The sequence below is a fragment of the Aquarana catesbeiana genome, linkage group LG08 (genome assembly GCF_042186555.1).
Source record: "Aquarana catesbeiana isolate 2022-GZ linkage group LG08, ASM4218655v1, whole genome shotgun sequence".
In the NCBI taxonomy this organism is placed as follows: domain Eukaryota; kingdom Metazoa; phylum Chordata; class Amphibia; order Anura; family Ranidae; genus Aquarana; species Aquarana catesbeiana.
The window spans coordinates 62598614-62625552 of NC_133331.1; the positions used below are offsets into that span (position 1 = coordinate 62598614).

General features: G+C 42.7%; 1 protein-coding gene across 1 annotated transcript in view; it reads left to right on the forward strand.

Moving 5' to 3' along the window:
- Positions 1-5200: 5200 nt before the first annotated feature.
- LOC141106668 (integrase/recombinase xerD homolog) overlaps positions 5201-26939 on the forward strand; it is a 124440-nt gene continuing 102701 nt past the window's right edge. Inside the window, exon 1 of the mRNA XM_073597609.1 lies at positions 5201-5557. Within this exon, the coding sequence (XP_073453710.1) occupies positions 5201-5557 (357 nt within the window). The remainder of the gene's footprint in view (positions 5558-26939) is intronic.

The window sequence follows — 26939 nt, forward strand, 5'->3', positions numbered from 1 at the left end:
TCCAAGAAAGTTAAGCATGTCTTTCTTGGTAAGTGGGCGGGGCAAACCCACAAGAGCAACAGCTCTTTTTTTTTTACTGACTTTCCTAACTCCCGGAGACAGCACAAACCCTAGGTACTCAACCTCCTGTTTACACCATTGTAACTTTTTCTTAGACACTTTGTGACCACATAAATGTAACCATTTCAGTAAGGATAGGCTATCAGCTCAGCAGTCCTCCTCTGAAGAACTACAAATCAAAAGATCATTAACATACTGCAACAGTACAGAACCATGAGGGGCAGTCCAAGGCCTGAGGGTGGCTTGGAGTACTATAGAATAGACCACAGGTGAGTGTATATAACTCTGTGGCATTCTACACCAGATAAACTGACGACTGTGTTGGTCAATCGACACAGTAAAAACAAAGTGGCCGTGTCTCCTCGTCTACAGGGACGGAGAAAAAGAAAATTCTTTAAATCAATCAAAGCAAAATACTCTGCATCATATGGTATGGCGGTAAGTATTGATGGCACATCAGGCACTATTGGGGCAATCGGTACCACTAGGCTATTGATGGCGCTTAGGTCTTGTACAAACCTATAGTCACCATTTGCCTTCTTTACCAGGTTAATGGGAGTATTGTAGGGCGAGACAATTTCCCTTAAGATTCCTTTCTTTAAGAAATCCTCTTTTTCTCTGTATGCAACTCCCACTTTGTCCTTGCCCCCTTCCTCTTTGTATAAAAGTTTCCCCTTTTGATTTCCTGAGAAATCATTTTGATAATGTGTCTATACTGGTATTTGTTTAGGAATGTCAAAACATCCTGCAGCATCCTTCTCTGTCAGATTCTGATATTTGCTGTCTTACTATAAGTGCATGTTTAAGGCCAAGGTTGCTGAGGTATGTCTGTATTAAAAGACTGTGCTTGTTATAATGAACAAATCCTGCCTCTTGTGTCCAAACGTGTAATTTTTTTTTCCAGCATTCTAACACGGATTCTGCTGACTTTTGCTTGCAAGCTGTTAAAAAAAAAAATGTTGCTGTGTGTCTTTATGTGATGAGGTCTTTATCTGGTTCTGGAATGCACAGTACAAGCATTAAATTTACTATCCTATGACTCTGCTAAACCCATCGTGAACAATGTTTGGGCTAGGGTACTATAGGGAACCTCGGTCCAGCCGGGGGATCTCCACAGCATGCATTTTTATTCACATCTTTATTTTTCTTTCTAAACATTCAAATTCTTGTACATACTAAGTCTCTGTATGTTATTACTTTTCCTATGTTTATAACCAAACAATTTTTATTTACATTTCAAATTTTTGGCAACAGGTTCAAACAGTGCCTTCAATTGCGGTAGCACTAATGCCGCAAACAATTCCCCACCATCTATTACAGTCAGTGAGATATTAGTACTTGAACCCTGTTGGCAAAAAGCCAAATGTCCAAATTTTGCACCTGACTTTCCCTTTGCAAAAAATGTCAGTAGCAAAAAGAATTATTCAAATAACATGTTTTAATTAAAAGTTAGCCTCACAAATTTATGTATTACCTTAATAAAGTGTTATTAACGCTCTACCTATATTTTAATTGGTAAAAACGTCCCTTAATGTCACAATACTTCAAAGACCCGGGACAGACTTGATAAGTCTCCCCTGCTCTTTGAATAAGTGACATTACTCCCTTCACTGTCAACCCTTCTTAAAACACAAATTTGTTATATAAATTAAACCTTAAAACTTGAACCCTTGGTTTACCTTCTCTAAATAAGGGTCCCTTACCTAGTTTAGAATAACCTCCTGGGACACAGGCTACAAAATATGTCCGAGGACCAGTATAACAGAATAACAAACCAATAATACAATCAAAACACTTTAGAAACATTTGTTAGTACATAAGAAGAAATTAACCTGGCTACTCACCAATCCAGGGTTCCTTATAAACTCTAAAATTCTTATTCAACTCTATACAGATAAATCAGCAGAAACTAAACACCAATAAACCTTAAAACAATAATTCTGGTATAAGACTTAGTTCTGTCAGACCACCTAATATTTTAGTTCTCTTTTTAGTTCTTTCTCTAAAAAGGACACTGAACGTCTGATTACTGCAAGGAAAAGAAAATATTTTTACTCACTGAAACAATGTCAGAATCATTCTGCCGATTACAATACGATACAAGTTATATCTTAAACTTTAGGGTCAAAGCATTCATATATAAATCATTAAAAAATAAACAGTGCAGTGGAAAAGGTGTCATCTTACCTTATAACACCCCACAAATTCCATACAGACAAACATTACACAGATTACAAATTATCTTATGACAGCTACGCAACAGAAAGATAAGCAAAGAGATCGGGTTTTGTCCGGCACACCTTATCAGACTTTTTCTTATAATTACAGTACTGTATACCTTTCCCGAAGGCTTTTTTTCTACTGTTTACCCAAAACAGTCGGCTGAAGTCTTTTTCTATGAATAAAAAAATATTATTGCGCAATGCTCTTAATAACAAGGTACACAGGCAAACATGTGTTAGATCCACTCACGTGCGCCCAATAGTAAAAGGCATATGCAGGTGTATAGAGCAGTCAGCCGCCTTGGACACAGGCAGAATCGCTGCAGCACACAGCTAGATATTGACGATCTGCATAGAGCGTCCTTGGCTCCTCCCACGCGTTGCGTCACGGTCACGTGACTTTTTCAAGGATATCAGATATCCTTGAAAAAGTCACGTGACCGTGACACAATGCGTGGGAGGAGCCAAGAACGCTCTATGCAGATCGTCAGTATCTAGCTGTGTGCTGCAGCGATTCTGCCTGTGTCCAAGGCGGCTGACTGCTCTATACACCTGCATATGCCTTTTACTATTGGGCGCACGTGAGTGGATCTAACACATGTTTGCCTGTGTACCTTGTTATTAAGAGCATTGCGCAATGATATTTTTTTCTTTTATTTGCTTTACATATGATGTCTGACGGGGATCGTTACATCTGATGTGACTAAAGCAAAGGAACATTATGGTTTAAAATTGCCAAAAAGCACTCCAATTAAGCAATTGTGTGCTATTCAAAAACTTTGCTGCTTGGGACTAAAAGCTAATTTTCATGTGTTTTTTGGTTGTCTGATTTATTTATTCACGCTTTGTGGATTATCACTAGAAGTGACTTTATTTTCAACACATTAGTATTTATTTATTTATTTGTTTATTTATTTATACAATTATGCACATGGTGTCACATATATATTTTTTAGATTGCATTTTTTTTAACACTGCTGGATTATTTTGATTATATAGTTACCAGTGTTTAAGAGCCAATTTTTCATGAATTTACCACATTGTGAAGCGCTTCAAACACATTTTATTCATTTACCTTTTATAGTGATTCTGAACACATTTTTTTGATAGCAGCCTCACTTTTTTGATGTGTATATTTATTAGTTATTAACCATCACAGCGCTTTGTGTTTTTTATTTATTTTTATCAGTCTTTTTCTATGGACTTCTCCTTAAAGTCCTTAAAACCCACCCAGGGTTTCTTGAAGCCCACCCAGGGCTTATCTATCGAGGTCTAAAAAAACTAATTACAGGTCCCTTAAAAGGAATCGATCTCTAAATAAATCACGGCAAGAGAAAAATAAATATAAATCAAAATCACCGGACGAGCTCCCATTCTGTTGGCAAATGTAGATTGTCTAGGGATATTTTTAGACCCTCGATAAGTCTGCATAAGATGTACCTTACAATCCCCACAGGCGAGAGATTAACCCATTGAGACAATGATAAAAACTGACAAAAGTCTCGCCGAGCAAATCTAATCTTTATTCTTTGGTGTGAATATTTAAAGGGGGCTTTCAGAAACTACCGCCCCTTGACCGCATCATACAAATTATCCAATAAAATACAGAAACAATTTATGACAAAAGTGAAACTAATTATTTTTAAGATATCACGTGCTTTACAGGAAACGAAACACAAAAGATAACAGGGATGTGAGAAACGAAACTAGATTACATTACACTCCTAGTAATATGTGAAATAGAGTACAGGGAAAAAAAACAAAATGGAAACTTAAGTTATAAAATGGATGTGGTTAAGCTAAATATCCCTTCAACAAGAACTTAGTATACCTTAGAACGGCCAAGCGCCTAAAACCTCGACAAGCCCGGTGGGCACCCTTCTTCTCCAGATTAAATTTTCACATTTCTTACAGATCTGGTTCCAAGAACGGGAAAGCGGACGCACTATCCTGGATGTTCCCAGAATCCCCTCAAATAACGGAACCTAGCACCAAAATTTTTGCCTCATTACCCAGTCTGATCTCAGAGCTGCCATCAAACAAGCTTCCTGCCACTGTACTGAGCCGGAGGTACCCTTTTTGAAGAAACGAGATGACTTACTTTGGGCTCGGAATAAGATTTTTGTCCCGCTCAACGTAAGACCTCTGATCCTGGAGACTTTTCATGACCACAAACTGGCAGGTCATTTCAGAGCTCTAAAGACCGCTGAACTAATCTCTGATTCCTTTTGGTGGCCTGGTTGGAGATGGGACTGCAAGGCTTACATCTCCTAATGTATCTCCTGTCAGCGCAACAAGGGGTCAAACGCCAAGTCTTGGGGTCTACTGAAACCTCTGCCCATCCCGGTAAGACCATGGAAGGAAGTGTCTATGGATTTCATTGTCGAATTACCACCCTCTGAAGGGTTCACTACCATTTTTGTAATTATTGACTGCCTCTCTAAGATGGCACACTTTCTTCCCATGGTGGGCACTCCCTCTGCCCTGGATACAGCTAATATTTTCATCAAGGAAGTGGTGAGGCTTCACGGGGTACCCAATAATATTGTCTCCGATAGAGGCATCCAATTCACCTCCAAGTTTTGGAAAGAGCTTTGCAAAACACTGAAAATTAAAGTCTGTCCGTCTTCTGTCTACCATCCTCAAAGTAACGGCCAAATGAAGAGGACAAATCAAACGTTAGAACAATATCTTTGCTGTTTCTGTTCCGGATCCCAGGATGATTGGTCCGCTCTTCTGCCCTATGCGGAATTTGCTTATAACAACTCCATTCACTCAGATACTAACAAAACACCTTTCTGGTCCAACTTCCGGTTTCACCCCTCCTTTCTCCCTAATTCCTTCCCTGAAAATCGGTTCCTACTGTGCAAGACTGCATACCCTTCATCCAGTCAAATTTTCAAAAGATCCAGGAAACCATGCAGAAGGCCCAGGACAGTTACAAAAGACACTATGACAAGGGAAGAAAGGGAAACCCAGCCTTCAAGGTAGGGGATGAGGTCTGGCTATCCGCCATCAATCTCAGGCTACCTTGTCCTTCACGGAAATTGGGCCCTTTCAAAGTCAAGAGGATTGTGAACCCTGTGGCTTTTGAGTTAGCCTTACCCAGTTCCTATAAGATACACCCTGTGTTTCACGTATCCCCAGTGAAACCGGTGGTTCCCAGTCCTTTCTCAGGAAGAAAACAACCACCTCCTCCTCCTGTTAAGATCGATGGCGAGAACGAATTTGAGGTGGAAGTCATAATAGACTGCAAGAGGACTGCAAGAGGAAGGGTAAGCAGCTCCAGTACTTGATGAAATGGAAGGCCTACCCTCCTGAGGATAATTCTTGGGAACCTTCAAGTAATCTACACGCCCCACGCGTAATCCAAGCCTTCCACAAGAAACACCCGGGATTACTGTCCAGATTGGGCGTGCAGAGGCTGCCCCTCGGGGGGGCACTGTCAAGAAAGAAACAAGTACCAGCCTTGCCAATATCGCCGCTTTCCTACACACATGCGTGGTAGAGCGGCGCTCCGACGCATACCTGGGCACAATTCAGCGGAACGGCGAATACGCATGTGCGAACACGCGTACGCAATAATGCGCGTACAACATGATCCCCTCACTGGCCTATAAAAGCCACTCTGTGGCATGTCCAGGTTGCTGGTTTGTCTTTCAGCTTCCTGTGTGTTTCCTGCTTGTATCCTGCTTCTTGATTACCTGTTGTGACCCGGATTGACCTTGACCTGCTCTGATCATCTCCTGCACCTGACCCTCGGCTTGCCTCTCGGACCTCACTACCTGCCTCTTGTGTTTGACCCTCGGCCTGTCTACGGATATCGCTACCTGTCTCCAGTGATTGACCCTCAGCCTGCTCCCGGACTCTGCTATCTGTCTCCAGTGCTTGCCCTTGCTTACAGATTTTGCTTCCAGTTATCATTGTTTGACCTTCGGCCTGTTTTACGGACTTCCTACCAGTCTTCAGTGCTTGAGCATCAGCCTGCTTACAGACCTGTTATCTGTCTCCAGCACAAGACTCTTCTGCCTATTAAAGAGACCCTTGCCAGTCATCGGGGTTTGACCCCCGGCCTGTTGTTGGACTTGCTGTTCGTCTACCTCCTTGAGCTTCAGCATCTTCCAGTCCTGCACAGCTGTCTTCTTCCCAGTGATCTTCATGCAAGACCTGCCCTGCCTGCTGATCACTCGTGCCTCTTTGTGCCCTTCACCCCCTGTACCATCTCCAGGAGTGGAGTGCGCTTAGTCGCAAGAGGTTACCGCTCTCAGCATCTCGGCCTTGATGAATACCCTTATCTGACAGTCAGGGGATTCTTGGAAAAAGTCACACTGAAGTCCAGTGTATATGGGAGGGTTGTGTTCTAGGGAGTCCCGCTACTAAATATCAACAGTATTTTTGTGATGGTAGATCAATCCTTAAGTGAAGGAATTGTTGTTTAGCACCTGTACTATACGAACCTGGGGTTGATAGTTTCGGCTTGACCGATAGTTTTGGCTTGCCAGGGACCACTTGAGAGGATTGGTGGATATTTGGATTCCCTCCTCAAGGATATGGTTAAAAACTTGAAGTAATTTGTGCAGGATACCCACCACGTATTGGCCAAAATTACAGGCCTATGGGTGGGGGCGAGGTGTGGTTAGTGGGTATTGATGTGGAATCACTCTACACCTCGAGTCCCCCACTTGTGTGGGATTCAGGCAGTTGAAACCTTCTTGGACTCTCACTACCCACAATTTGGCCCACAGAATGAATTTCTGATAGAGCTACTGGAATTTGCTTTACACAATAATTTTTTTCAATTTTCCAAACAAAACTACCAACAGATCAGAGGTACCTCGATGAGGGTGGCCTGGACACTGGCCTATGCCTGCCTCCACCTGGGACTCTGGGAGGAGGAGGAGGTGTTCAACTCATTGATGTACCTTGGCCACATCCACACGCAGCTAAGGTACATCGACGATGTACTAATGGTATGGAGAGGCTGTATAGAGGATCTACATATGTTTATTGATCAACTCAATCAAAATGAGCAAAATATACACCTGAAATATGCTTATGATCAGAAAGAAATTTATTTTCTCGATCTATGGATAGCAGTTGGGGAAGGTCAACTATACACCCGCACGTTTCGAAAGGAAACTGCGGCCAATACCCTCTTACGTGCCAATAGCCAACACCCACATTGGCTGAAAAATGGAATTCCAACTGGTCAGTTCTTAAGGATTAAAAGAAATTGTACAAAAATAGATGATTACCAAAAAGAGGGGGTGAAGATTTTGAGAACGAGGATATTTCCATGGCCAAATTAGGAAAGCCAAGAAAAAGGTGGCAGGCAGGAGTAGGGAAAGCTTACTACAAAAAGAAACTAGCAATGAGAATATATAGATTTGGAAAAAATAGTGGCCCTGATAGAATAATAACAACCTTTGAAACATAATGGAACTAGGTACGGAACATCCTGGAAAAACACTGGGGCATATTAACCAACAGCCCCGGCCTCACTGAAATAGTTGGCGAAGCTCCCACAATGGTAGCCCACCATGTCAAAAACCTAGGAGACATGCTAATTCAGTCTGAGTTCACGAAGGAACTAGACTCCAGCTGGCTGTCGACTTACCCGTGAACAAAGGGAATGTTCCCATTTAACAAGTGCCAGATCTGTCCCTTCGTAGACAGTACTCAGTTATTCATGGATGCTCTGGAACAGGATAGTTTTGAGATTAGGGACCTAATCAACTGTTCATCAACGAGACTTATCTACATGATCACCTGCCTCTGCCCTAAAATTTATGTAGGGAAAACAAATACGACATTGAAAGTGAGAATCGGTGGGCACCTAAGAGAAATCAGGGACCGAAACCCAGAGAAACCCCTGGCAAAGCACTTTGCCCAATGCTATGATGGAAGCCCAGCAGGCATGAAGGTAAAGGGGATTTATGCCCTTAAGTTGCCCACCAGAAGAGGAGACTTCGACTGTATACTCCTCCAAAAAGAAAAATGGTGAATATATAGGTTGAAGTCCCTCTTTCCGGTGGGCCTCAATACAGAGCTGAACTTGCAGGTCTTCCTGGAGAGCTAATTGTACTTAGCCCTAGTGATTCAAATGAATCCCCATAACCTGAATCACTATATAACTAAAAAGATGAATGGTCCTCCTGTGGAACCAACATAACCACAAGGATGACCTCCCAATAAGACCTAGCAAACTTTTCTTCTGCAATTGGGGATATCAATACCTTGATTTAAACGTCCTCTATTTTTTTGTTTTCCCTCAACATATATATATATATATATATATATATATATATATATATATATATATATATATACTTTTTTCATTACATCCCAGCATGTCTGTTTTATGTCCATTTGTTGTTGTAAATGGGGTTCACTCAGAACAGAGACCAGTCACTAGTGGTTTTCCAGAAGGCTCTGTACTGGGTCCTGTTCTATTTAATCTATATGTAACTGATATAACTAAAGGTTTGTTGGACAAGGTATGTCTTTTTGCCAATGATACAAAGGTGTTTTAATAGGGTTGATATCCCTGGAGGTGTCTGTAACATGGAACATAATTTGGCATTGCTGGAAGATTGGTCAAAGCAAGGGCGACTGCAGTTGAATATTTCTAAATGTAAAATAATGTACCTAAGGAAAAAGACTCCCCTTAGAGAGTACAACATTGGGAGGTACCATGTTAGCCAGCACTACAGAAGAAAAAGATTTGGGGGTACTTATTTCAGATGATTGCAAAATGAGCAAACAGTGTGACCAGGCAGTGGGAATAGCAAATAGAATACTAGGATACATCACTAGGGGTATCAACAGCAGGAGGAAGGAGGTCCTGATTCCTCTATATAGATCTTTATATCACTAGAAGGATCACCTGCAGGAGAAAGGAGGTCCTGATTCCTCTATATAGATCTTTATATCACTAGAGGGATCACCAGCAGGAGGAAGGAGGTCCTGTTTCCCCTACATAGATCTTTATATCACTAGAGGGATCACCAGCAGGAGGAAGGAGGTTCTGATTCCCCTATATAGATCTTTAGTGGGACCTCATTTAGAATAATGTGTCCAGTTCTGGAGACCTCACCTACAAAAAGATATTCATAAGATAGAATGAGTCCAGAGACGGGTAACAAAAATGGCAAAAGGTTTGGGTGATAAAACAAATGGAGAGAGACTTCAGGAATTTAATATGTACAGTCTGGAGGAAAGAAGGGAAAGGGTAGACATGACTGAAACCTTTAAATGCATGAAGAGGGGGGGGATAAGGTTCAAGAAGGCAGTTTTTCCTTGTCAAAAGAAGTTTATTGAGTATACAATGTTATAAAGATACATAAAGTAAGTTTACAAGGATCTATAAAGTAAGCTCATTGTTTTACAGTAGGGTTTATAAAGGTAAATATCATGAAATTTCAAATATTAAACATTGGGTTCACGTAAACCTAAATTAAAGATATATATCATTTCCTTAGTTACTTTTGTAGGTATTTAAATGATTTATACCTACTATACATATTGTTTACAAGTAGAGTGTATATAGGTCAAATAAATTCTGATAATGAGCTTTAATCGTAATGTGGAGAAAAGGAAAGAGAAAGAAGAAAAAGGGTTGAAAGGTGGAGGTATGGTCCACAAGGTTGTCCCGCTCGTCAGTTTATTATTCTTTTTAGTTCTCTTTGAAGCCTTAGAATGGGTGTCTCTGTAAGTCATTTAATCTGTTACCATGGCAACAGGACAGAGTCATTGAAGTTTGACAGGAACTGTTGTTTTATCCAAGGATGCCAAAGTTTTTCAAATTTTGGAATTTGATTTTGATCGATGGCTACCATCTTAGCATGGGACATTGTATTATTCATTCTGTGAATTGTTTCTGCTAGTACCAATGTAGGAGATTTCCATGCCTTGGCCACTGTTTGTTTTGCAGCCGTTATTAGTTGGATCATAAGTTTGAATTGAGAGAGTGTTAACCATTCCGGTTTTAGATTAAGTAAAGTTAAATATGGATCTGGTTGTATTATTTTTTTAAATATTTTAGATGCAATCACGAAGACTTCCTTCCAGAAGGTTTGGATTACTGGGCACGTCCACCATATGTGTAAATATGTGCCTATTTCTGGGCATCCTCGAAAACAAAGAGTTGAGGTATTAGGTGAATATTTTGCCACTCTAGCGGGTACAAGGTACCAGCGAGTTAGGACTTTATAATTTGTTGTCTCCAGTGCTAAGATGTTGGATGAAGATGACTTAGATGTGAGCCATATGTTAGACCAGTCCGTGTCTTCTAAAGTTCGTCCCAGGTCCTCCTCCCACCTCTGAACGTAAGAGGGTCTATTAAGATTTACTACTCCATAAAATTGATTATAAAGTGATGAAATTGTACCTTTAGCAAATGGATCTTTTGTACAGATTGATTCAAAAATGGATAATTGGGATAATGGTGTATCCCCCTTTAGGAATGGTGTATAGAAATTTTTGATTTGGAGATATCTAAATATCTCAGAGTTTGGTAGATCATATTTTTCTCTAAGCGATGGGAATGAAAGGAATGATTTAGATGCTATGAAGTCATTTAGTGTCTGAATGCCTGATGTTGTCCAAGCTTTAAAAGAATTTGGGTAGATCCATGCCGGATAAAAGGCCGGATTTCTGATAAAAGAAAGGAGAGGATTGTGTGGAGATTGTAACTGATATTTGGTTTTTAGTTTATCCCAGAGAGATAAGAAGTGTTTAGTTATGGGATTATGAATTTTAAAGCGGTCTTTAGGATCAAGCCATAATAAATTTGATATTAATAGAGGGTCATTTTCTGAAGCCTCTATAAATACCCATAATGGGATTTCCTGTTTTGCATGGTATTTGGACAGACTGGCCAAATGTGCTGCTCTGTAGTAGTTAGTAAAATTAGGGTATCTTAGGCCTCCTTTATTTTTGGGAAGATGTAGTGTGTGTATAGGTATACGTGGTTTAGAAGAGCCCCATATAAACGAAGTTGCTCTTTTTTGTACTAGTCTCAAAAAATAGGAAGGAATTGGAATAGGGAGGACTCTGAATAGATAAAGCAATTTGGGTAGAATAGTCATTTTGATTGCATTAATCTTCCCTATCCAGGATAAAGGAAGTTGCGACCATTGTTTTATTAGATTTGTGATCTGTCTTAATACAGGAGGATAATTGGTTGAGAATAAGTCAGAATGAGATGCTGTTAAATGAATTCCAAGATATGGGATTGATTTTTCTGCCCATGTGAATGGGAGTGCAGCCCTAGCTGGGATCAATTCCATGTTTGTGAGTGAAATATTAAGCACTAGGCATTTCTTAGGATTAATCATAAGGCCGGATAGGGCTGCAAATCCATCAAGAGCTGGTATTAAGTTAGGACCAGAGACCTGTGGTGATGATAGAAAAAGTAATATATCGTCTGCAAATATACATAATTTGTGTGTAATACCTCCTACTTCAATGCCAGTTATAGTTTGGTTTGTTCTGATGTATTGGGCCATGGGTTCGAGTATAAGGGCAAATAATAAGGGAGATAATGGGCAACCCTGTCAGGTACCTCTTTCGATATTAAAGGCTTCAGATTTGTATCCAGCATATTTTATATAGGCTTTGGGTTTATTATATAATGCTTTGATCCATGTTAAAAAGTGGGGTCCAAAACCCCATTTTTGTAATGAATATTGCATATATTGCCAGGATACTGTGTCAAATGCCCTCTTAATATCGAGAGATAGAAAACATAAAGGGATTTTCCGTTTTTTAGCAATATGTGCCAATAACACTGCCCTGCGTATATTATCGCCTGCCTGTCTATTTGGCATGAAGCCTACTTGATCTCTATGTATTAATTTTCCTATAATGCTATTGAGGCGTTTTGCTATTATTTTTGCTAATAATTTAATATCGAGGTTTAACAGAGAGATAGGCCGATAATTCACACAGGAAGTATCATCAGAAAGGGGTTTTGGGATCATACAAACAATTGCCATTAGTGTTTCTTGCCGAAAAGAATGTCCATCTAGAAGTTTGTTAAAAGTTTCAGTGAGAATGGGAGAGAGTATTTCTGAGAATGTTTTATAGTATAAAGCCGAGTAGCCGTCTGGGCCTGGTCTTTTGTTAAGTTTTAAGTCTTTTATGGCGTTAGCAACTTCATCTATAGTTATAGGCTCATCCAAACTGCTTTTTTGATTCTGAGATAACTCAGTTAAGGTTATTTTTGAGAAGAAGGATTCAGCCTCTGTAGGATTAAATTCATTGTTTGTCTTGTATAAAGTTGCGAGATGTGAGTGAAATTTATGGACTATTTTAACTGGATTACAAGTGTAAACATTTTTTGATAATTTCAAACGTATTGGTTTGAAAGATTTGTTAGTTGAATTTAATGCCCGAGCCAAATATGTACCTGGTTTGTTTGTATTCATGTAGAAATTGTGTTTGGAGCGTTTGAGGGATTTATCAACTGACTCAGTGAAAAATAGATCGTATTCCAATCTAGATTTTTCCAGATGAGATTTTGTACTCTGAGATGGATTATCTTGAAATGATATGTAGGCTGCATTAAAATTGAGTTCTAGTTTTTTTGCTAGATTTTTGCGTTCCCGTTTAAATAGTGCCATTTGTCTTTGTATTGTACCACGCAAGACAGGCTTATGAGCTTCCCACAGTGTTATTGGGGAGATGTCTGTTATATTATTAATTGATATGTATTCCTTTAAAGCTTGTTCAATGGCCATCTGATGTAGTGGGTGTTTGAGCATTATGTCCGGTAAGTACCACGTTGGGTCATGCGCTTTTGGTATGGCTGAGGCTATAGTAGTGTATACTGCATTATGGTCAGACCACGGAATCGGAATTATATCTGATGCAATAATTTCTGGTATCATTCCTATTGTTAGAAAAATATGATCTATTCTGGTGAAGGTTTGATGAGGGTGCGAGAAATAAGTGAATTTCTTTTTCATTGGGTTACTTTCTCTCCATGAATCTACCAGATTGTATTTGGAAAGAAGTTGAGAAAAAGGTAATCTAGAGGTTATTTTGGATGGTGTAAAAGGTGATTTATCTAGAAATGGGAGGAGGACCTGGTTCGAATCCCCACACATTATCACTGTTCCTATTTTGTGTGTATTAATCACTTGTAATATATGTGAGAGGAATGGTGTAGGTTGTTTGTTAGGAGCGTAGTAGGAAATCACCGTGATTGCTGTATCCATTATATAACCCATGAGTATCAGGTATCTACCTTCTGGGTCTTTAATTTCTGATGATAAGGTGAATGGTGTGGATCGGTGAAATGCAATTAGAGTTCCCCTTTGCTTGGTACAGGCAGAAGCCGTGTAAATTTGTTGATAAAAAGGAGAAATATATTTTGGAGTAGAATCTTTGGTGAAGTGTGTTTCTTGGAGGCATACTATGTGAGCCTTCTTGTTATGGAAAGTACGGAAGGCTTTGGTCCTTTTTTGAGGGACATTTATTCCCTGAACATTCAGGGAAAGTATATTCAGTGGTGCCATGGCAATAGATCAAATAGTTTTGACTTACTTTTTGTTATGCAGAGCTGACTGCGCAGATCAACCTGTGTGGACTGAAGAGATGAATAGATAGAAAAGAAACCAGTGAATTCTGGAGTAAAGAGTAAACAAAAAACATATGAGATTAGATGATACATTGTATAAATTATTTTTTGCAAGTAATCACAATTTACCCGTGAAAGAGAATAAATATCTCTCTCAGGGGAAGAAGTGCCTTCGTCACACTCCCACATAATATGGTTGGGAGAATGAGGAGGGCTAATGGGGGTACACGGATCTTCCGCTTACAGGAGAGAAGTGCTATGTCAAAAGACATCAAAATGATGTTTCATTAATTGGAGTGCAGAATATAGTTTTTGTTGAAATTATTTATTCCAGGGTGGTTGTATATGGTTAGTCTTGCCCTAGGCTAAATAATTCAGTTAGAAAGGTACTGTTAATAACTTTGGTATTGATGAAGATAGTTTGAATTATTTTGGGATTTTAACCCTTTTAGAGTAAACAATTACATATTTTATTCATATGTAACTGTTTAGATATGTTAACTCATAAAATTGAGGTTGCACTGCCTCAGATCAGAATAAACAAAAACATAACTCTAGGAACTAGTTAGGCAATAATATATCCGTTTCAAGAAAAGAAAGAAAAAGCTTCAATTACTTCTGGATTATTGAACATATTTGTCCTAAAAAGTAATAAATCTATTGTTATTACCTGATAATATATAACTGAACAAGAATTTCCTTATTTCACTTATATATTCTAAGGCTATATGAATCAGAAGTAATTAGAAGTATAACTGGAATGTAACATGATCCCACACAGTGTGTGACTATCAGAATGCAGTTACATTCAGTTATAAATATAGGTTTTTTTATAGAGAACCATCTCTTAGTATAATAAATGAAGAGATATCAGGAATTAGGATGTCAGTCCATTAAATCTTCTTGGTCCATGGATGATGTGGCATAACGGCCTCTTTTGTGAGAATGATGATTCCCATTTTGTTCTGAAATTTTCTGGGTGCTGCCTGAAGGTGAAGATGACGCCATTCTTCTGCATGTGGGAGTGTTGCTGCTTGTGGGTTCTGTCAGATTTAATCTTAAAAGGGTTTGTTGTAGTTCATCTGCTGATCTGCTTCTGTAAATTGTACCTTGGTAGTTAAATCTGACTGAAAAGGGGAAGCCCCATTGATACATAATGTTGTGGCGTTGCAGTTCCATTAGTTGGGGTTTCATGGATCGTCTTTTAGTATTAGTAAGTTGGGATAGGTCAGCAAAAATTTGATAATTGTGTCCTTGAAAATTAAGTTCCTTTTTTTCTCTTGCAGCAATTAGTATTTGTTCTTTCGTTCTGTAATAATGAAATTTTGTGATTATATCACGTGGGGGTCCATCTTTCTTTTTGGCTGTGAGGGCTCTGTGTACTCTGTCCAGTTCTAAACGTTCAATAGGGATATCTGGCTTTAGTTCTTGTAATAGAGCAGTAATAGTAGATTGCAGGTCTGTCACAGTTTCAGGTATTCCCCTTATGCGCAAGTTTGAACGTCTGGCTCTATTTTCGTAATCTTCGAGCTTAGTTTGAAGTATTAAATTCTCTTTTTTTAATTGTTCCAATTCTGTTATATTTTCTTGGGTTGTAATTTCAATTTCATCCATTTTTATTTCTAAGGCTGCGGTGCGGTTTCCCAGCTCTCTTATTTCTTTGGTTAGGCTTTTTGTTATTTGGTCTGATGTTTGTTTTAAAGCCTTATGAAGCATCTTTTCAAATTGTAATAATATTACTGGGGATACTGAGGAGGCTTGTGGAGAAGTTTGTGAGAGGATTTGTTCTGTATCTGACTCAAATGGAGAGTCTTGCTGTGACATTTTCTGTCTGTGAGAGCGCCCTGATGCTGTATCTTGTGAGGTGACTGGAGCTGCTTCAGCTGCAGTGAGTGCCTGTGAGCTCTTTGTGAGGTGATTTTTATTTCTGCCACGGTTTCCTCCCAGTACCATATTTCCTGCCCAAACTTTCACAGTTTGTTCCCTGGGGCAAAAAGGTTCAAATGGATACCTTTTGAGCCTGCAGGCTCCGCTTTGTCCTTCTCTTCTCTCCTCAGCGGTGTGGAGCTCTAACAATGCATGTCTGCTCCGCTAGGCTCCGCCTCCTGCTCGAGAAGGCAGTTTTTCAATATGAAATCAAAATTAAGAACACATGGACATGACCTCAAACTAACTGGAGGGATGTTCAAAACTAATCTTAGAAATTATTATTTTACTGAAAGGGTAGTTGATGCTTGAAATAAACTACCAACAGAGGTAGTGAGACGGTTAACAGTAAATGACTTCAAACATGCTTGAAAAAAACAAATCAGAAAAAAAAATGGGTAGACTCGATGCACTACTTAGTCTTTTTCTGCCATCACTTTTCTATGTTTCTATCTCTTAACCAGAGCAGTGTACCATGCTGGTGGCACTTTAAGGATCCCAAATGGCACCCAAGGGTATCTCGGCACCTTTGTTGAGAATCACTGCGTTAACTGTTGTACTAAAAGTAACCCTAAGGCCTCATGTACACTGCTGCTGGTAAACGGAAGTTTGGGAGCAGTTGGGCATTTTTTTCAACTGCTCCTGAACTCTCCTCTGTTATCTTATCAATCCATGTACACAGGTTTGTTTATAGTCGTTTTTAGGCAGTTGCGTTTAGAGGCTTTTTTTGGAACCCAAAAAAATGCATTCAGAAGCTGTGTTTAGGCTTCATGTACATGGGACATTGTTCAACCTCTCCTGAACGATTTAACTTGACAGCTAGAAACCAGCGTCTAAAAACAGTCGTTTAGCCATGTTTACATGCTTTAGTCTCGTTTAGCCGCCTTTGCGTCTAGAAGCGTTTGAAAAAAAAATTATTATTTTTTATTTTTTTTCAAAATAGCCAAAAAACACCTGTAAACGAAACGCGGCTAAAAGCGAGTTACTGTGTTTAACCGTGTTTAGCCGTGTTTGGTGTTTGAAATGCCTCTAAACACAGCTTCTGAACGCATTTTTTTTTGGGTTCCAAAAAAAGCCTCTAAACGCACCTGCCTAGAAACGACTATAAACGAACATGTGTACATGTACTGATAATATAACATAGAGGAGAGTTCAGGAGAAGTTGAAAAAAATGCCCAACTGCTCCTAAACGTCCGTTTACCAGCAGCAGTGTACATGAAGCCTCAGAGGCATTTCAAACGCCAAATGCGGGTAAATGTGGCTAAATGCGGTAACTCGCGTTTAGCCGCATTTCGTTTACAGGCGCTTTTAATTTTTGGCTATTTTGAAAAAAAAAAAAATGTTTTTTTTTTTTCAAACACTTCTAGACGCAAATGCGGCTAAATGCAACTAAACGCGACATGTAAACACAGCTAAACAGCCGTTTTTAGACGCCGGTTTCTAGCTGTCAAGTTAAATTGTTCAGGAGAGGTTGAACAACGTCCCGTGTACACGAAGTCTAAAGGTAATCCTAATTCTTCCTTTATAGATTCATGCAATCGCAATGTCAGCACTGGAATGATGATCCATGGCTTTGCATAGTTGCCAACATTGTAAAAAAAAATTTTGGGACACTTTTTTGGCTGTAGGCGGAGTCAGACTATAATTAGGGGGTGGGGCATGCGTTGGTAGGCGTGGCATAGGGAAAAGGAAAAATGCGGCACGCGCGGTTTATGCGAAATAGTGGGCATGGCTTACATGGGCGTGGCTAAAATGGGGTGTGGTTAGAGTCTGAGATGAATGAGGGATGCAGAGGGAAAGGGGGGTAAAGGTAGAGGGATGGAGGGACAGCAGACCCAGATCCTACACAACAATAGCAATGTGTATTCCAGAGTTTAACCATCAGCAGATAAAGATACTCCAAACACCTGGTGTTGGCACTTCAATCATCCCGGCACCATGGTTGTTATGGTGTCAGGATGATTGAAGCGCATTATTTCTATTATTACATTGTAATATAAAATTAAATCATTCAACTCACCATAATGCAGAATCAGTGGGACCACTGAGCGTGTCACCTGCTACGTCGCCTGCTACCAGATGCCATCAGGTTCCCCCAGCAGAGTCTGTCCTTACATCAGGTGCCCCCAGCAGAGTCCATTCTTACATCAGGTGCCCCCAGCAGAGTCCGTCCTGCCATTAGGTGCCCCAGCAGAGTGCCTCCTTCCATCAGGCATTCCCAGCGGAGTGCCTCTTACATTAGGTGTCCCAAGTGGAGTGCCTCTTACATCAGGTGTCCCCAGCGGAGTACCTCTTACATCAGGTGTCCCCAGCGGAGTGCCTCTTACATCAGGTGTCCCCAGCGGAGTGTTGGCTGCTGATGGAGTGTTGGCTACAGTCTAGCTACATCTCCTCAAGAGTGGTGACAAGGGGAGAGAGGTATGTGGGTGGAGGCATGGTGACTTGGGGTGTTACAGGCTGACTTGGGGAAGGGTGGAGACAGGGTGGTGATTTGGGGGTGCAGGCATGATGGTGACCTGGGGGGTGCAGGCATGGTGGTGACTAGGCCGGAGAGGGTGCAGGCATGGTGGTGACTAGGCCGGAGGGGGTGCAGGCATGGTGATGTCTTGGGGGAGGGGGTGCAGGCATGGTGATGACTTGGGGGAGGGGGGGCAGGCATGGGGGGGAGGGGGATGCAGGCATGGTGTTGTCATGGGGGGGAGGTGGGTGCAGGCATGGTGTTGACATGGGGGAGGGGGTGCAGGTATGGTGGTGACATGAGGGGGAACAGGTATGGTGATGACATGGGGGAGGGAGGTAGGTATAGTGGCGACATGGGGGAACGGGTATGGTGATGACATGGGGGAGGGGGGGGGGCAGGTATGGTGGTGATATGGGGGAAGGGGGTGCAGGTATAGTGGCAACATGGGGGGGAACAGGTATGGTGATGACATGGGGGAGGGGGGGCAGGTATGGCGGTGATATGGGGGAGGAGGCTGCAGGTATGGTAGTGATATGGGGGGAGGGGGCTGCAGGTATGGTGGTGATATGGGGGAGAGGGGGTTGCAGGTTATGGTGGTGACACGGGGGAGGGGGGACGGGGGAAGCAGGTATGGTGGTGACACGGAGGGGAAGGGGGTAGCAGGTATGGTGGCGACACGGGGGGAGGGGGGAAACAGGTATGGTGGTGACACGGGGGAGAAGGGGGTGCAGGTATGGTGGTGACAAGGGGAGAGTGGAAAGCAGGTATGGTGGTGACACGGGGGGGAGGGGGAAGCAGGTATGGTGGTGACATGGGGGGAGGGGGGTGCAGGTATGGTGGTGACACGGAGGGAGAGGGGGGTGCAGGTATGGTGGTGACACAGTGGGAGGGGGGAATCAGGTATGGTGGTGACACGGAGGGAGGGGGTTGCAGGTATGTTGGTGACACGGGGGAGGGGGTTGCAGGTATGGTGGTGACACAGGGGGAGGGGGGAATCAGGTATGGTGGTGACCCAGGGGAGAAGGGGGTGCAGGTATATTGGTGACACGGAGGGAGGGGGTTGCAGGTATGGTGGTGACACAGGGGGAGGGGGGAATCAGGTATGGTGGTGACACAGGGGAGAGGGGGGTGCAGGTATGGTGGTGACACAGGGGGAAGGGGGAATCAGGTATGGTGGTGACACAAGGGGAGGGGGGAAACAGGTATGTTGGTGACATGGGGGGACAGGGTGCAAGGGGGAGCCAGGACCATCAGTGCCTTGTCCCCAGCCAGCGGAGCCCCAGTCCTTCCATTAGTGTGACTGTGTCCCTGCTCATTGCAAGGGGGGAGCCAGGACCATCACTGCTCCTTCCATCAGTGCCGCTCTCGGACACTGTCACACACGGGGCGGAGAGTTGGTGGCGGCGGCGACTGAACATTTCCTTGTGTTCAGTGGAGAGGGGGGAGGGGACGCCAATCCCTGTAGCCAATAGGCTTCAGTGTACAATAGATTTTTCTATTCGTACACTGAAGAGAGAAGCCGATTGGCTGCCCCTCTCCCCTCTACTGAACACAAGGGGAAACAACACTGACTCGTGGAGGCGACGGTGGCCATTTTTGTGGAGCCGTTGCCGTTTTTTGACAAAAAAATTCACGATTTTCTCGGGACAAACCCAAAAAATCGGGAAAACACTCGGGACAAGATTAAATCGGGACGAGGGTCCCAAAATTGGGATTGTCTCGGGACTGTTGGCAGCTATGTCTTTGTTGACAAACAATGCCATTTCACACAGCAACATAGTATCACAGATAGGAGCAGTGCCGCATGGTGAAATTAGACATAATAATAATAAAAGAGCACCAAAAATAGGAAACCAAGGATGCAATTTTGTATTTTATTTTCTCCTGTACAGTTAACAACAATAATGCCCTGTACACACGGTCGGACTTTCTGACGGAATATGTACGATCGGAGTTTGTTTCGAAAATTCCGACCGTGTGTGGGCTCCATGGGACTTTTTCCATCGGAATTTCGACACACAAAGTTTAAAGCAGGCTATAACATTTCCGACAACAAAATCCGTTTGTGTAAATTCCGACCGTGTGTAGACAGTTCTGATGCACAAAGTGCCACGCATGCTCAGAATAAATTAAGAGACGAAAGCTATTGGCTACTGCCCCGTGTATAGTCCCGAAGTAGGTGTTGTACATCACCGCGTTCAGAACGATCAGATTTTCCTACCGTGTGTATGCAAGACAAGTTTGACCCAACATCCGTTGGAAAAAGTCCATGGATTTTGTTGTCGGAATGTCCGATCAATGTCCGATCGTGTGTACAGGGCATAATACTGTTACAAAAATCACTACTCAGATTATTTTTCAGCTTTCTTAAAAAAAAAAAAAAAAAAACATCACCTAACATTTATTGGTTGCTATATTTCACATTCTGATGCTGGCTCTTACACATGTAATGAAATGTATTACATCTGGGCCATCGTAGCCTTGGAAAAGTACATATGTATTGTTACTCAGAGCACTTTAATCCATTTCATCCTTTTCTATTTGGATTGGCTCGCTTAATTCCTCCAAGTGCTCGCTCTTTGTGCTGTGACGGTACAATAAAGCACATGGGAATGCTGGCCATTTGTGTTTTTATATTTTAATGGTCACTAAGTGCTTTAATAGTTGTGCACTTAGCTTGAATGTCTTTCTGAATAGCCAAGCATGTCTTCTGTACAAAAATAAACTATTCAGATATCATAGGAAGCAACTCTTGTGTTCCCTGTAGAAGGTGGCAGGGAAACAATACAACTTGAAATTCATCACTGAGGTTTATATTGTATTTATAGATTTTTTTTGAGTAGAGAAGTGATTGACTAGAACCCCTGTCAAGCTAGAGGTGCAAGGAGGAAAGCAGCAAAAACAGAACGCAAAGTCTAGATTTCATTCTTGTATTATAAAAAGCCAGGTTTAAAGTGCCCCTCCCTACCCAGGGCTTGGTAGATTTGAAAAAAACATGTACTGGACTGATAAAATTGGAGGGACCCATTAATATGATCGAAAAATTTAGCATTGGGGAGATTTCCTTTCACTTTCTGTCCCGAAGGCTCAACAGGAAGCAGAGTGAAATCACCCACAGACAGTTGTCCCCATTGGAAGATTGGTGTTTCATACCTGTATGAGGAGCTTGAGATGATGAGGGTGGCCTCTTGCACAATTCTGGCCAAGCACCCCTGGAAGTTGAGACAGGTACTGCTAGGGCAATGGAATAGCGAAAAGAGTGGCTGATATATCCTTATTAGATAAGGCACCTCACCCCAAAGATTTGTAATAGAAAGAGACAAAGGGAAGGGGATTATTGCAGTGCCAAACAACTCAGTACAAGATATCAATAAACTAACAAGTTTTATTACATTGAATTAAAAAACAGTATTCCGATAGACCTGATGGCGAACTGGATTTTCGTGCGCTCCCCCCGACCCCCCTTCTCCCTTTCCCTACCCTTCTCTAACCTTTCTCTATTTTCCCTATCCTTCTTTTCTCTCTGATCTCCCTTTCTTTACTCTCTCTTTCTTCTTGCGCTCTTATTACAGGTAACTTTACTGTAGATTATATAAAGTCTACTAACTCTGATCCTTTATATGTTCGCAGATTTACTATCCATATATAAATGTTATCACTTTACTCTTGACATTGCTCTTATTTTTTCTAATATTTCTTGATATAAACCTTGTTTTGTTATATAGACGTAACAGGAAACCGTTATATTCTGTTCTCACTTAACTCTGTGAAAAATTTGTCACTGGACCGTACCGCATATTTTATCCCTGAAAATTGTTATAACACAATCCCCACTGGGGTATTCATGTACAATGACAAACCCAATTATGTGACATATGTATTGCCTGTTAAACCTTATGTCTTACTCTCAATAAAAAAGTTTGAAAAGAAAAAACAGTATTCCAAGTACTAATTCACTCAAATATAAAAGGAGCATATATAATATACTGTTGGCCAAGAGGATATTGGCTTGTTCTAATAGCAGGCCAAGTCTTCCCTACGAGTTTCGCCAAGACATTGGCTTCATCAGGGGAGCCAGGACGTGACCAAAGTAAATATAGCTCTATAGAAAGAAAAAACATTTTTTAGAATACACATCAATAACCATGAGTGTCACGGAACGCCCCACACTCCGCTTGAGCGCTTCCGTCATATGCCGCTTCCTAAGTTCTGGAACACGAGTCCAATGGATCTGGCTATGGGAACCCCAAGAACTAGACAACACCAGTCTTGGAGTACATCAGAACTGTTTTTTATTTGAGATATCACACACATTTATACACCAGGCTGACTCAAAGCTAACCTAATTAACATGAGCTAATTATCTCATCCTTTATACAGCCTAGGTGGCTGAGACATGACCTTTCGCCCAGACTTGTGGTCACCGAGCTTCACACAGGAATATAAACACAATAGCTGGAGCTAATTACAATTAACAATACAAACATAACCTAATTAACCTAATTAACATGAGCTCCAATAGGAGTCGTCCCGTCTCCTACATTGTATAGAGGACAATGTGATCAGCTCATTCAATTAACACACATTACCATAAACATCAACACAGGGTTAATTAGAACAAACAACAATGAGTTGAATACCTTTAGAACCTAGACTAAACTTATTTACATTAAACCCATTATAGCTGACATCAGACAGGTGAGTGGAGATGATGACATTAGCATCTCCTCACAGGATGTGTCCCAACAGTATAATTCAGTCTTATCATTCTAATATGGCATATAACGGGTTCCAGAGTCTGTGTGTTTTGGGGGGACATGGAGCTGAATCCAAAGTAACACCAACCCCAGGGTCCCCAGGCATACAGCTCACAGAGAGCACCATTCCCCCAAATGCTAGGGCCCATAATCGGTGGGCAACAGGCTTGCATACAGTCCTCTCCAACAGCCTCTGTTCTGGCTAGGTCTGTGACATTTCTCCCCTTTCGGCAGGAGACTAACACAGGAGGAGACCCCAGACGGGTTGACTCCGAAGTAAGTAAACAGCTCCAGTCCTCTACTGCCTGTACCCACACAGTACCCCAAATAAATTGTTCCAAACAAAGCATTACTCACCCAGCCAACCTCTGCCTCTCTCAGAGAACATATCTGCCGCTGGGGAGAGGCCTGGACTGGCCTTTCTCCCTGGAATCCTTTCTGCCGCTGGAGAGAGGACAGGGTGTCTGGGCTCACTCTGTCATGCTGTTGGGGATCTGGGCCCACTGCCCAGCATCCCTGGAGTATACAGGTGGAGACTGAAGTCCCATCCACCTTCACAGGAAATCCATCCTCTGTTAGTTGAGGGCAGAGTCCAGCAGTCCTCGGCCCTGTTGCCAGCCCTTCTGCTGGAAACCCCACACCATCTGTTCTGGCTAACTGTTGGAGGGGGAGGCCGACTGCCCCACCTCCCTGGAACTCTGTAGTTGTTGCCGGTGCTGGGCAGAGGTTGGTAGCACTCTGCCCTGTTGCTAGCACTTCTGCTGGGGACTCCGCATCCTCTGCTCCGGCTAACTGTTGGGGCAGGCAGCTGGCTTCCTCCACTCCCAAACTGTGTAGCTGCCATTGGGGAGGTGAGCCAGCTGCTTCCTTTTCCATTTCCTCATCTGGCTGCTGGGACGACATGTCGATGGTACTGTCTCCCAGGTACACGGATCTTTGCTGGGGAGGAAAGCCCACTTCCTCCACCCTGGCCAACTGTTGGGGAGGGACAACACACACCTCCTCTCCCTTCTCCCCCTGTATCTGCTGCTGGGAAGTGATTGCCATCTTCTCAGCCTGAGCCTCCACAATTGCTGCAGGTGTGGGGCAGAGGTCTTGGACCCTCTGTCCGGTTGCCAGCACTTCTGCTGGGGGTTTGCCAGGTGGTTCCTCCTCTACAGAAACGTCTATTAAATCCCCAGTCTCTGGAATTGGTAAAAGTGTGGGACAGAGGTCTTGGACCCTCTGTTCAGTTACCAGATCTTCAGCTGGTATTTCCTGATAGTCCCAGGCAAAGGGAGCCCAGCCCTGGCACTGAGCAATGTCTAGCAGCCGTCTGTAGGCGATCTCTAGCTCCCATTCCTGAACGGCCAGAAACTCCAAATCTTCCTGTGCCCAGTGCACTTCCGAAATGTTCAGTAGCCCTTCTCTGAAATCCATGATTTCATCCACCCGCCGCTCCAAATCACTCCCAAAGTTAGGGTCCCCTGTCAGCTTCACAAACAACAGTCCCAAGCCGCCGTAGCTTAAGCCTTCCGTTGGGCTGTCATCCGCTATCCAGGGACATGCTTGGGATACATGCCACCGGAGGGCTCTGTAGCTCTCATCCAGCTTTATCTCTGCCCAGACCAGCCTGCTTAATTCAGCTGTCTGCTTCTTGTGTGGTTTTTCTCCCAAAAACCGCACCCGCAGTCCGTACTGCGACCAGTACCTTTCCTCGATGGAGGGGAGAACTTTTCCCTGGTGTCGCTGCTCACGGGCTAGCGCTTCCTTCCAGAGTTTGCAACGAATAGAATCACACCATCCCAGCAGGACCTGCTCCGATACTGGTCCTCTGTGCTGTATCTGCATCTCTCGCAACCTCCTTCTGAATTCCTCATCCATGGCGGCTGGTATCTGTACCTCTCCTCTCCTGCTATCTGGACCTTGGATCCAGATGGAAATTTGGATGTCCCAGACTGTAGGAAGCTTTCCCGCTGCTTGCCACCAATGTCACGGAACGCCCCACACTCCGCTTGAGCGCTTCCGTCATATGCCGCTTCCTAAGTTCTGGAACACGAGTCCAATGGATCTGGCTATGGGAACCCCAAGAACTAGACAACACCAGTCTTGGAGTACATCAGAACTGTTTTTTATTTGAGATATCACACACATTTATACACCAGGCTGACTCAAAGCTAACCTAATTAACATGAGCTAATTATCTCATCCTTTATACAGCCTAGGTGGCTGAGACATGACCTTTCGCCCAGACTTGTGGTCACCGAGCTTCACACAGGAATATAAACACAATAGCTGGAGCTAATTACAATTAACAATACAAACATAACCTAATTAACCTAATTAACATGAGCTCCAATAGGAGTCGTCCCGTCTCCTACATTGTATAGAGGACAATGTGATCAGCTCATTCAATTAACACACATTACCATAAACATCAACACAGGGTTAATTAGAACAAACAACAATGAGTTGAATACCTTTAGAACCTAGACTAAACTTATTTACATTAAACCCATTATAGCTGACATCAGACAGGTGAGTGGAGATGATGACATTAGCATCTCCTCACAGGATGTGTCCCAACAGTATAATTCAGTCTTATCATTCTAATATGGCATATAACGGGTTCCAGAGTCTGTGTGTTTTGGGGGGACATGGAGCTGAATCCAAAGTAACACCAACCCCAGGGTCCCCAGGCATACAGCTCACAGAGAGCACCATTCCCCCAAATGCTAGGGCCCATAATCGGTGGGCAACAGGCTTGCATACAGTCCTCTCCAATAGCCTCTGTTCTGGCTAGGTCTGTGACAATGAGTATAATGTCAGATATGGTGTGCATTACTAAATAATTGGGCGATATGGTATTAATAGTCCTATCCTCCTCCCTGATCCATTAATCACCCCCCCAGACCATGTGGTGGGAATAAACATCCCAACACCCCAAAACATTCACCCAACCTACCCTATTTCAATAGGATGGACCAGATCCCAAGGACGGCAAGCCAACACTACCGCAGCGTGGCTGCAGAGGGTAAAAAGGAGACCAGTAAAAACTAGAAAAAGAAAATAATGAATCAGGACAGATAACTCAGATAGAGCTCATGTCAATTACATAAATAGGGCTGAAAAGCCTCAATACATACCAAAAAGACGTAAGAATATATTCGAAAGAAGGGGCGCTGAGGAGAACCAGAGATATAAGGTATAATACACGCCAGGGCTTCAAGATATTGTTCGAATGAACAAAAAGTGTTAACGTGGAACGGTGCCTGAATTGAATAACAAGCAGTATCCAAATGTTACAGCATAAAAGAACCTAGGCAGAAGAGTAACGACACAGTTGTAATAAGACACATATAAGTGGTACAATGATAGAGGTCAATAGGAAAGAAAACCCCCCATCCTTGACACTACCTTGTATGGTGAAGTCCAATGTACCAGTGCCCCTTACAGCCAGCAGGCTAAGGCTGGCAGAGTCTGCCTTTATAGCCCCCCACCCAGTTGCCGTGTGACGTCGCCCAGCAGGAGTGGATGAATGGTGGCCTCTGCGCCTGCGCAGTATCGACACTCAGCAGCCTACAATGCCCAGAATGCCAAACGCAATGTCAATTACATCACGCGGCTCCAGCCATGTGGCGCAGATAGACGTGGGTGAGACATATGGAGGGCCCTCCAATGGGATGGACAGAAGGAGTTTGTCCACACCTAAGTAGGAGGATGTAAAAAGTGGCAGATGATCAGGGAGGAGATACGGGGTGAATGGAGGCTGGGGGGCGGGCCTAATGTCAATTGACAGTAGACCCTTGGGTGTCCATACAACCATGGGCTGTGATTGGATCGCCGCCCCTAGGAGGAACCACAGTGAATAGTGAAAAATTTATTAGACCCCCGCGCTTATGATGAAAATGAAAAATGAGGAGCTGCAGCCTCTATCAATAAATTCACCC